At 29.8% G+C, this 11,394-nt stretch overlaps 1 protein-coding gene across 1 annotated transcript; it reads left to right on the top strand.

Annotated features, from left to right (window-relative positions):
- On the top strand, positions 1–11,015 carry LOC126834213 (uncharacterized). The gene is made up of 5 exons (XM_050565984.1): positions 1–574; positions 2,517–2,687; positions 4,308–4,400; positions 8,591–8,789; positions 10,159–11,015. Exons 1-5 carry the CDS (start codon positions 478–480, stop codon positions 10,436–10,438), a joined length of 840 nt encoding a protein of 279 aa, XP_050421941.1. The 5' UTR covers positions 1–477; the 3' UTR covers positions 10,439–11,015.
- Positions 11,016–11,394: the final 379 nt, after the last annotated feature.

Raw genomic sequence — 11,394 nt, 5'->3', positions numbered from 1 at the left:
CGGCGCACTCGCCCCGGACGGTCAAAATGTCCATTGTTGTTGTTTGTTGTTGTTGTTGTTGTTGTAGCCGTATTCCGTCGGCGCGTGCGTAAGCGTACGTGTTGTACCCAACCGCTTTACGTAGAACCGGCGACAGCGGTTTATCATATTAATAATTACACGTTATTTTTGTTCTCTCTCTCTCACGAAAAGAAAGTATACCCGCCGGACGGGTGGGGGCTGCAAGTGGGTGACCCGTTGACCCGTTGCCGTTGCCGTTGCCGCCCGTGTGCAGTATCGTTCGTTTGCGTGCCGCCGACGTCTCCGTTTGCGCCGGAACCGTAGCCACAGAAACTGCCCAGCGACCGACACGCGCGCGTCCAACTTTAGCGTTCGTTCGTTCGTTCGTTTGATTGTTTGATTGTTTGTTTGTTTAGCTTTTCGACGTCATTGTCGCCGTCGCCGTAGTGAGTACACGTTGCCAACAAACAGTGTGACATGTGTCGACTAACGTGGTTGTGTGCTGTGCTCGCGGCCGCCACGGCTCTCGGGGCCAAAGTGCCGGCGTCGTCCACGGTGTCCACATCGGTAACGGGTGAGCCATAAACCGATGTCTTATCTCTGAGAAAAAATTTTGACATTTATATGGAATTGTCTAAAATTGTGTCTTGAGTTTTTTGTTAACTATTCTACCAGAATTATATTCGAGCATTTAAATAATTAAATAGAAAAAAAAAATAGTCGAAATTATTAATTACTTTGTTTGCTTACAAAGTTGTATACTTAAGCTGTTTTCTTTCGTGCATGTAATGTATTATGATACTTTTTCTCGAGTTTAAAAGAAAGGCAGTTTAAAGGTGCTTCCCACACCAGACAATCCTTGGCAATGCAGTATATGGAGATACTTTGATGTTTATAGATTTTTTTGTTATAAACGATTGTTATTTATGTTTTTTATAGATATTTAAATATTAAAATATTCAATTACATTATAACTTAGATTTTATACATCACTTATATTAGTTTTTAATTTTATACCAGTTCATGTATGTGTTTTATTTTATTTATTCAAAAACCGCATTTCAAATTTACTTAAATCAAACAAGCTAATGCCGAACAAAATTTAATTATTGGAAAATTTAACTGACTGTACCATAAAAGTTGAATGAAATTAATTTTTTTACAAAAAAAATCCTACCGGTATGTTTGTCAACGCTCTGATCGGTTATTTTCAAGGAATTGTTGTTATTTTTCGGTGTACATTTTTCAAAACTCAAATTGTTTGTGTTTTAGAATTATAATAGGTCTTCAAAGTTCTCGTTTCTCGGACAGAGTTTAGTCAGATAAAAATTCAGAGCAAGGCCGCCATATAGAGTGATTAGAATTTTTTTGAAAATTGTGATTATCATCAGCTAAACGCACAAAAGCCGCAAGTCATGGCTATATTGTTCACGAGACGTGAACAGCTAACTTGACTGTCACAAGTCTACTTACACAATGGCTTTCACGCCGCTATGCTCTTGAAGGGCTGACAATTTTATAGTATAAACTTGTTTGTATTAGTAAGTTGTGCTACAGAGAAAACAAAGTTTTAAAATATTAATTTGTTAATACCTGCAAATTATAATGAAAAATTTTAAAAACAACAACACTAAGAATATACCTTTATATCATGTATGTTCAGGTTGGATTAGTCTATGCGGTGATTGATTTTGTACTAATTTTTATTTAATAAATCACAATTAAAGCGGTGATCATCTAAGCAAAAAATAATATTATTATACTTTTAATGAAAATATAAACATTATCCACGCATTTGCCATAAAAAAAAGTTATTATACACATATTATATGTTTCATAATTCAATTAATAGATTTAATCTCAAAAGTTTTCCAAACTGACATTGTAATATTTTCAATATTTAAATGGCCGAAAAAAAAACTAATGAAATATAAACTTTATTGAAAACCCAGAAATTGGATTTCGTTTTAAAATAATTGTAATTTTGTAGTTTTTTCTTTTTTACAAACATTTTTAGCTATTTTATTTTAAAATATTATAAAATTATTAGATCTTTACCTTTTTTTTTTAGTCCAGAGATTTAATACATTATTATCTTTTTCAACTTGCTCGGTAACGTATATGGGTAAATTTTTTTAATTTAGAATATTTTGTAAACTTCTGGTAATTATCCAAAAAAACAGTTGTCGGCCAGTCCGAAATATCGGAAAATTATTCTTAATCTAAAAATGGAAATAAATATAAATACATACCTACGTTATTTCTTACGTTTTAAAAGTCTTTAAAAGCTCTGAAAAAAAAAATGTATACAAATTTGAATATTGTAAAACAACCATAGTAATAAACTAGATAGTGACTCCGAAAATAAAATATAACTACAAAATTGAGCCAAAATAATTTAGAATGTAGTTGTTTAGTTGATGAAAAAAATCAAATAAAACTAAAAATGAACACAGAAACCCAGGAGATAATGATTTTTTAATGGTGTTTTATTTTTTTTTTTTACCCCATTTAAGATATGCTCTGGACCGGTCTGGAAGGTGTCTTACAGCGTAGACCCGGTGGGCCTCAGGCCGACTCGAAGCAGGTGCCGGAAAAGCGGTGCGAATGCCAAGCCCCGGAGATGAAGTCTTGCGTGTGCTGCTTGCGAATGAATTTGCCATTTTTGGACTTGAACACCTCGCCGGGTAAGCTATACACATATTGAACCGTTACATTTGTAAGACTGTCTGAAAAAAACAAAAAAAAGTTAAGAGTATCCACACTTTGTGCAGACGCATCAATACATGGATGTGTCCTGATAATTATATACGATTATTTCCTTACTTCCTATAATCTCCTTGCGACATATGATGATAGTGTAGTCTTAATTATAATATGTTCATGCCAAACTTTTTTTTTTTAGTAGTTTTTATAATATCTGGCCTCAGTCGATTTACTGGCAACATTTATCAATACTTAACATTTATCATTAATCAATTTCCGTGGTTCGCCAGTAAGCAAGTGCCTACCTAACAAATTAATTTTACTATCCTTATATATATATATATATATATATATCCTAATACATCCTAATACATCCTAATACATCCTAATATATCCTAATACATCCTAATATATCCTAATATATCATTATATATCCTGCAACTTGATGTATCTGCATGAAGCGTGGATACTCTTAACTTTATTTTCAGAATGCCCCTCCATAAAACAAAAGTTGCAAAAATGTGCAAATAAACTACATAGAAAATTTTAGTTTTTTACTTTAACATTTTTTTTTAATTGTACTTTGTTTTAAGCTTGTACCTACTACCTATTGTTTAGACGCAACGCTAGCGATACACAGGGAGTTCCTTAAGACTAAGACAGTTATTTTCTCACTATTTAGTTACTCATTCAATTAAATCAACTTTTTAATCTAAGAATGATATCTTGCAAATTACGACTGGTCGACAACCGGTTTTGGATAACTTATTTTAATGTTATTAAGATGTTTGAATTTAGGACGAAAGAAAGGTATAGTAAAAATAATAATACACCCCACCCTTTCTCTCGTCCTAAATTAAAAACTTCAAAAGTACTTATCCAAAACTGGTTATCGGCCAGTCATAATTTTCAGCAAAATATTCTGAATTTAAAAGGCTAAAAATGTACCTGTTACGTTACCGTTTATGTTTAATGCTTGATACGGCTCTGGAAACTATTGGGAAAAGGTAAATATTTAGTAACTTTATAACAAAATATATGTAAAATAGTACAAACAACATTTTTTCCAAAAGGAAAACTACAAAATATAAATTATTTTAAAAAAAATTTAGTTTCTTATCCTCAATGTACGCACGTTGACAAAAGCCAACACAAATTTCAAAAACCATTTTTTTCCTTTATTTTTCTTTCTCGAGGAAAGTTTCACGACTTGAGGTCTGACGTTTATACTTAAGGTACATTAAATATAGCTCATGCGCAATTTTTTCAAAAACAAAATATTTTTTTACTCAAGAAAACAAAAAACAAAAGGGAAGAAATTAGTCAACCCTAATCGTACCCATCGCAATGTTAAAAATACACAGTTTTAAACGCGTTATCGTCTTAACTATGATTTTTTATCGATTTTTAATAAATGTTTTACCATCTACAAGAATATATGTACATTTATGTTTTCCAAGAGATTTCATCAGAATCTCCACTTTTAGTTCACTGACAATTCCTACGGTGACCACACCGACCTATATATCCACCGTCCCCTCTATTTTTTTTTTTTTTTATTATTATTATTATTATCAATAATTAATTGACTTCTTGTGTAGGTTGTGTCAAGTTCAAGTACGTGCCGGACATCGAGTCGATCGCCGTGAACGTGACCTACGGCAAAGGCAACGTCCAGAACGGTGTAATCAAGGGTAAGGCCAACAACTTTTATAATGTCATCCTGGGTCAGCACTAAAAATATATCACAACAGTTCTCGCACAGCGATATAATACGAATAACCTATAATGTATTTAAGAAAGGAAATCAAGTATTAGGCGATGGGAGATTTTTCAATTAATCTAAGCAATGATTTTGGCCATAAAACATCAAACGAAACTATAAAAAAATTGTCCACCGAATAACGACAAAAACGTTTTGGGAGTATACAAATTTCTTTCGAATCGAAATACATTATAGCACATTTTCAACCGTTGCAGTTTTGTGTTTTTATTGATACGAATTAAATCAAGTAGGTATTTGTACACGGTTATTTAGCTTGTATTTATTAGCTTGTTTTACTAGTGTACCTAATTAACCGCTTAACGGTAAACTCCCCTCTTTATGTGTTCAAGTTTAGGACACAGTACATTAATGGAAAACGTTCTACGATATTATTATCCATTGGACGGGTTTTAATAAAAATCATCAAACATTTATTAAAATTGACCAAGCAAAATATAGGTAATAGTTACAATCAGACTTTGTTTAAATTATTTTAATAAATAATTTAATTTAAAATTGTATTTCTACTTAAACGAACATCTCAGCAGTATTAATTTCAGATCAATTTCAAAATGACAAATATACAAAACTTTTTGAATACATCTCCAAATCTTTAAACTCAATTCTAATAAAATCATTTAAAAATGAAAACGCAAATAAAAATTTAAAAATAACGGGTTATTTGGAAATATGAAATTAAAATTGATTTAAATGAAAAAGTTAGGTGTGTTATTATAAATAATTTTGTTATTTTAAAAAGTAATATACACATATTTTTATATATATTGAAAATAACTCAATATTTTCAAATGATAACTAATTTGTTAACAAAAAAATAGCTAGGTTTGAGAGCGAGCAAGTTAAATTGGAAAAATAACCCATTTTGTTTTTAACCAATGTTTTTATTTTATTTCTATTATTATTACTAATGAGTACTAGAGAGTTTAGTCTTTTAATCGCGGCAATTCAATGCCAATGCATTTAATATTTTTACTTCGTTAATAAAATACATACAGTACGTGGTATGAATCCGACATTGTTGCAAACAAAGTGTGTCACACACAATCGCCATTCACTGTATGTGAGCGTACACGTTCATTAAGAAAAAATTAACGTTTCACGACGGCCGCGGTTTCTGTGAATGAAATAAACTAACGGCACAAGCTGTAGCGATTTGAAACGAACAAAACTGATTCATAACGATAGTTGATTTGAAACAACAGGAAGAAATTAATTACTTCTCGGTAAATAGCTGTTGAGGTAGCAATTTGCCATGTCTGTCAGCAGAGTTGTGCATCATCGTTTCAATAAAACGGTATCTAAATAACTTTTCATTCGATTAATTTCAATCATATTATTTAAATAATGTTTTTATTTTGCTTATTTTAAGTAATATTATTTTGTAAACATTATTTCATTTAAGTATAATATTTATTTGCATTTTTTAAATATATAAAACCAGTTTATTACGATATAGGGAAATAAATGTACTCGAATAAGTTGTACGAAAATTATTCAAACAAATTCAAAAATAATTACTCGAATAATTAAGTAATTGTTTATTCGAACAAATTCAAAAATAATTTTCGAATAATTTTTCATTCGAACAAATTGCAAACAAATTACTCGAATCAGAATCAAATCAGAAAAATTGGCATAACTCTAATTATAGGTTTGATTTTTTTTTTTTTTTTAATAAAAATTCGTATTGTATAGATCGTATATGTAAAATAAAGGAGAAAAAAAAATAAAAACTTATAAATTTAATTGAATAAATAAGAGTATTTTTGTAAATAAATTGTTCAATCATATTCGTTGATAAATTATTCGAAATTTAAATAATTGAACACCCTTAGTAGTTATAAAAAAAAATACACAGCATGACAGTATTTATTAGTCCACTTATTACTTTTCCTTCCACCAATCACTTGTCAAAATGCAATTTATACTACATTTCAAAAATATATAAACCCAATAAATGTAGGAAAACGAATTGTTTTTTGAATTGTAGAAAAATGATTCAATAATTTCTGATTATAATCATTTCAGAAAGTACTCAAAAAAACGTTTTGTTTAAATAAAAATGTACAAAAAACATTTATTCGAATAAGAATGTGCACAACTCTTGACTGTCAAGAAGTTTATGGTATAAACATTATGACCTGTCCATTATGAAAACGTGTCTAATCATGTTTATCGAAAAAACATTTTTTTTTTTTTTAATACAAATAAATAAGAAAAAATATAAATTTTGTTGGGTTGAGCGATTGTTAAATATAATAGATTGAGAAAAAAAAGCTTTTGCGTTGTAGATTTTATAATGTAATTTTCAGGCAAGTCAACAGATGACAAAACACCGAAAATGACAAAAGCCATTATGCAAATATTATAATACTTTTAAGTACGGTGCATAATATTATGATTTCAACGTTGTTTTTTTTTCACCTTTTAATCCATATATTTTCCGTTTCGATGGATTGACAAAAATGTACTTTTTTTATGATTTATTCATTGCACACATAAACTGTTAGAATAATAATAATAACAGACAACAGAAACGACGTTAGCGTTAAAATTAGTAGCAAATAAAATCCGCTATCCGCTACTACTAAAGTAGTAGTTACAATATAACATATGTTCTGTTACAGCATTGAGATGCAAATATGTCAACAATCCAACCACGGTTCAAAATTATTTAATTATCTTAAATAATTTGTAAAACTCATACTTCGGAAGGATAATAAAACGGACAATAATACATTTTTTTTAGCATTAAACAAGAAAACACAATAAAAAAAATATTTTGAACATTTATTATTCTAAAAAAAAAAATTATAGTTAATTCTATAGAATATATTTTTTTTAATATATTCTTTTACTATTTTATTTTTTAACCGTCTAAACAGTCTGTTTCACGCGTTGTGAGCAAATTTCACTAAAACATAAGTTATAATTGACCATTCAAATTAAAACTTCACAGTACTTAACCATATAAATGACAATGACAATGCGTACCTACCTATGGGTGGTATTGAAATAGAAATTGATCCAGTTTTCGGTCACCCAACTACTTTCGTTTTTGTTTTCTTTCGACGGCTGTTTTCGCTTTTTTTTTTTAACAATTTGACGTCTTGCTATTTATGTGGGCTTTGTTATCATTGATTTCTTTTTATTATTAAAAAAAAATATATATCTGCTTGGGAGGTCTGATGAGATGCTGAAAACACTTTAATTTCATTAATCCGTAACGCTTTTGAACGTTTTCGATTAGGTGCTAAAATTAGTATTTAAAGTTTTTGCATCTGTCATTTAAAATATGATAATCTTCTCTTACTCGGAAAAATTAAAGTTTAATTAATACTTAAATTTCGCCCACTAAACTTCATCCAAGTTGTACAAATTTGTTTTCGAATAAAACGTTTTTCGAATAATTACTTCGTAATTTATTTTAGAAATATAATTACTTGAAAAAAAGCACTTCCAAAACTATTTGACTGGCTAATAGTCTAGATACTGAAGCCATAATAATAATAATAAAATAAGACATTTAAATAGTATGTTTAAAAATGATTCCAATAACTTTATGTTCGAATAATTGAATTTGGGATTCTTATTCGAATAAAACGTTTTTCGAATAATTCACAATTTATTCGAATAATTATTCAAATTATTTTGAAAATTGTTCGAATGAAAAATTATTCGAACAATTATTTTTCAATTTATTCGAATAAACAATTATTTAACTATTCAAACGATTATTTTTATAATTTATTTGAATAATTTTTTACAATTAATTCGAATACATTTATTTCCTTATATATATATATAAACTGGCTTTATATATTTTCAAAATGTAGCAAATATTATATTTATTTAAAATGAAAGGTTTTAAACAATAATTACTTAACCCCCCCCCCCCCAAAAAAAAAAAAAAACTATTTATATAATATGTTTATGAATTATTATTCGAATTAAAACATTATTTTAATATATTTTATTGATGACAATGTGTTATCTAGGTAACGATAATTATGAATGTAACGTTTCATTCTAATGATCAAAGTATTTACCAGACTAAACCCCGTGACAACTTGTGTGATCGTGTGTTACTTGTTTCAGGTGACAATCCGGAGCCAGTGTGTATGGACGTCTTGGCTGGGTTCGGCGAATTGTGCGCCAGGTTCGTGGGCAACTCGTCCTCGCCTAAAGACTTTGACGGTTGTCTAAAGTTCGAAGCCACCTTGTTGAACGAAGTGCAAAACTCCATTCCCATGGGATGCTTCAAAATGGATCAACAACGGTTAATTTTTAATTCCACGTGAGTTAACGTCACACGGTTGTTTAACAATTATTCAAACTCTAATCCAACTGATCCCACTAGTCCTGCCGTCCTAAATTTAAAACTTTATCAAATATAAAAATAATTGTTTAAACTTGGTTTTAGACCAGTCAACATTGTTAGCAAATTATCGTTACATTAAAAAGTTAATTAAATATATAAACGTTACTAACTAAGTTTGAAAATTGATAGACATATAAAAAATATTTTTAAAAAATCAGTATTCATAATTTTACAGTATTTTAAAATAACAAACATTTCCAAAATAGAAAACTGTAAAATTGCAATTTTTTTCAATAGATATTGAGTGTGTTGCGTTAAGTGGATCACCCTGCATACACACTAGTTTAAAGTGTTTTCTTTAAATCATTAAGTCCATTTAGTGGCATTCTAACCGGAGAGACGTCTTATTTCTAAACTCACCCTAATTAAAATAATACAACTAATTAATTAGCAAGAGAAAATTAATACCGACGGTAATATTACAAGGAAAAGATCATTACGGCAAAATATGGGTAAACCCACTGAATTGTTAATAAAAATATAATTACTTACTAAGAAGTACAAATACCGTTGATATTTTATTTTTAATGTTTCGCATTATGTGGTTGGCGATAATTATTTAAAAATTGAATACCTTCTAAATATTACCGATAGTAAAATTAATTGCTTTTAAATTAACCTACAGTATTTGATTTAATTACCTAAACGCTAAATAGCTTAGATTAGACTGTTAGAAAGCAATTGTCAACTATTTAAACTAAAATCATTTTAGCTACTATAAAATAGTGAATCTTCTCGTCTACTTGATTTCGGTAATTTTATTACAACAAGAGCTTGACTTAATTCTTAAAATAAAATCATATCAATAACATTCAAGAAAAAACTATATAAATAGAGAATACGCCTTGTATAATATTCTAACACTATGTTAGTGAAATGTAAGACATTATAAAAAAAAATAATAATAATCAAGATACACAACATAAAGTAATAGAATTAATCGTATGTTAAATTCGATTATTCATCGATTCAATACTAATTTGGAACTAATTGGAGTATTTTTAAGGAAATTGTGAAGCGCGGTAAATCTAAGTTGAAAATATGTACATTCTTTTTTTAGGGGGGGGGTCTCCTCGATTTTGAAGGGGAAAGGGTGAGTTTTTTTTTTACTTTTTGGCCCCAAAAGTTATATCTCAGGTACGATTTCTTATCTCTATAGTTGCCACACACGAAGTACAAACACAAACGAAAATTCTTAAATAACAAATACCTTCTCAGCTCCGCTCCTAAGCTAACGTCAATTGTTTTTAATCGTTTGTTTGCATTTTTTTTTTTTTTTTACCAGCGTTGAAGAACCCGAAACGTCGAATAGCACAAACAGCCAATCCGGGTCGGAAGAGTCCGAAGAAGGCGAAGAGGACACAGACCCCAGCGAAGAAGCACTGATCCAGGCATTCGGCCTGACGGCCGTACAAGGAGTCACGTGGTTAGCCAATGTGATGGGACTGAGTTTGAACCAAACGAATAACGCCTCGGCAACCCCAAGCAGCACAGAACAACAGCCATCGGCACCAACTTCCCCCCAACAGTCACCATCCCCCCAACGAATGAGGCAACAGGATTAGATTGTTACAATTGACGATAAGACTTGGCGACAACAACCGGACGCGACGTCCATTTTTATCCAAAATTAGTTTTTCATGGAAAAAATGTTCATGGAAAAATTATTTACATTGTTTTTTTTTATTTTCGGTGAAACAAAACAGTACAATTGGACGGCAGTAAACGGGGGATAAAGATCATTATTTCGATCGTCCTGACCAATTTCAAAAATGGGCATGTATGGTTGTTGTCCACCCCCCACCCCACCAAGTCTTCAATTTCGGTCTACTGTATGTTTATCCTATCTATAAGTATGATTAATCGTGAAAAACGATACCTCTTTCATACCCATTCCCGTTGGTTAAACTTTGAACTTCAACGTCAATTTTTAACTAAAACTACTTTAATTTAAACACTTACAATTAATGGCGTTACTGAATTCCTATTGTATTATTACTTATTTATCTTTTTTTTTTTTTACTTTATACGATTTTAAATTACTATATAAATATTTTTGTATTATTTATATTAATTTTATTTATATAACTTATGTATTCCCTGCAATTATTTTTAGGCACGTTTATTTATATAATTTATTTTCACTCTTGTGTTTTTACACATATTTATATAATTATATTATTTAAATTATACTGTTCAGTTTCGATACGCATGCAAGAGAGTTTGTTCGTTTTATTTATTTTAGTATAATATCATGCATCCACTCGATGCTAAGTTAACAATAGAGATATTTGCGAATTCTTATGTCTGTAGAAAAAAAAATCGAGATCGCCCGTCTGTTAAACAAACACATGAGTATGATAATGCAGCAGAAAGAAAAAAAAAGATATCTGGCGGTTTTGAGACCTCAATCGTTAATTATTGTCAAAAGACAAGTCTATAAAAATATGCTGCGTCACTGGTTTCACATATTATGTATTCGGATTTGAAGATCTTAAAACTTAAATCATGAGTGGTCGTA

This window comes from Adelges cooleyi, unplaced genomic scaffold, assembly GCF_023614345.1.
Source record: "Adelges cooleyi isolate 19-005CV unplaced genomic scaffold, UGA_ACOO_1.1 ACOO_flye_CR_arks_rails_tigmint_CR_PRNA_1, whole genome shotgun sequence".
Classification (NCBI taxonomy): domain Eukaryota; kingdom Metazoa; phylum Arthropoda; class Insecta; order Hemiptera; family Adelgidae; genus Adelges; species Adelges cooleyi.
Note: the sequence above shows the minus strand (reverse complement) of the source record. Positions and strands in the feature narration are given on the sequence as shown.

What these genes read in the sequence shown, in the direction of transcription:
- LOC126834213 (XM_050565984.1), top strand. Translation starts at nt 478, where the DNA reads ATGTGTCGACTAACGTGGTTGTGTGCTGTGCTCGCGGCCGCCACGGCT. An exon ending in GGACTTGAACACCTCGCCGG is followed by an intron (nt 2,688 to 4,307) that starts GTAAGCTATACA and finishes CTTCTTGTGTAG; the next exon opens with GTTGTGTCAAGTTCAAGTAC. An exon ending in CCAGAACGGTGTAATCAAGG is followed by an intron (nt 4,401 to 8,590) that starts GTAAGGCCAACA and finishes TACTTGTTTCAG; the next exon opens with GTGACAATCCGGAGCCAGTG.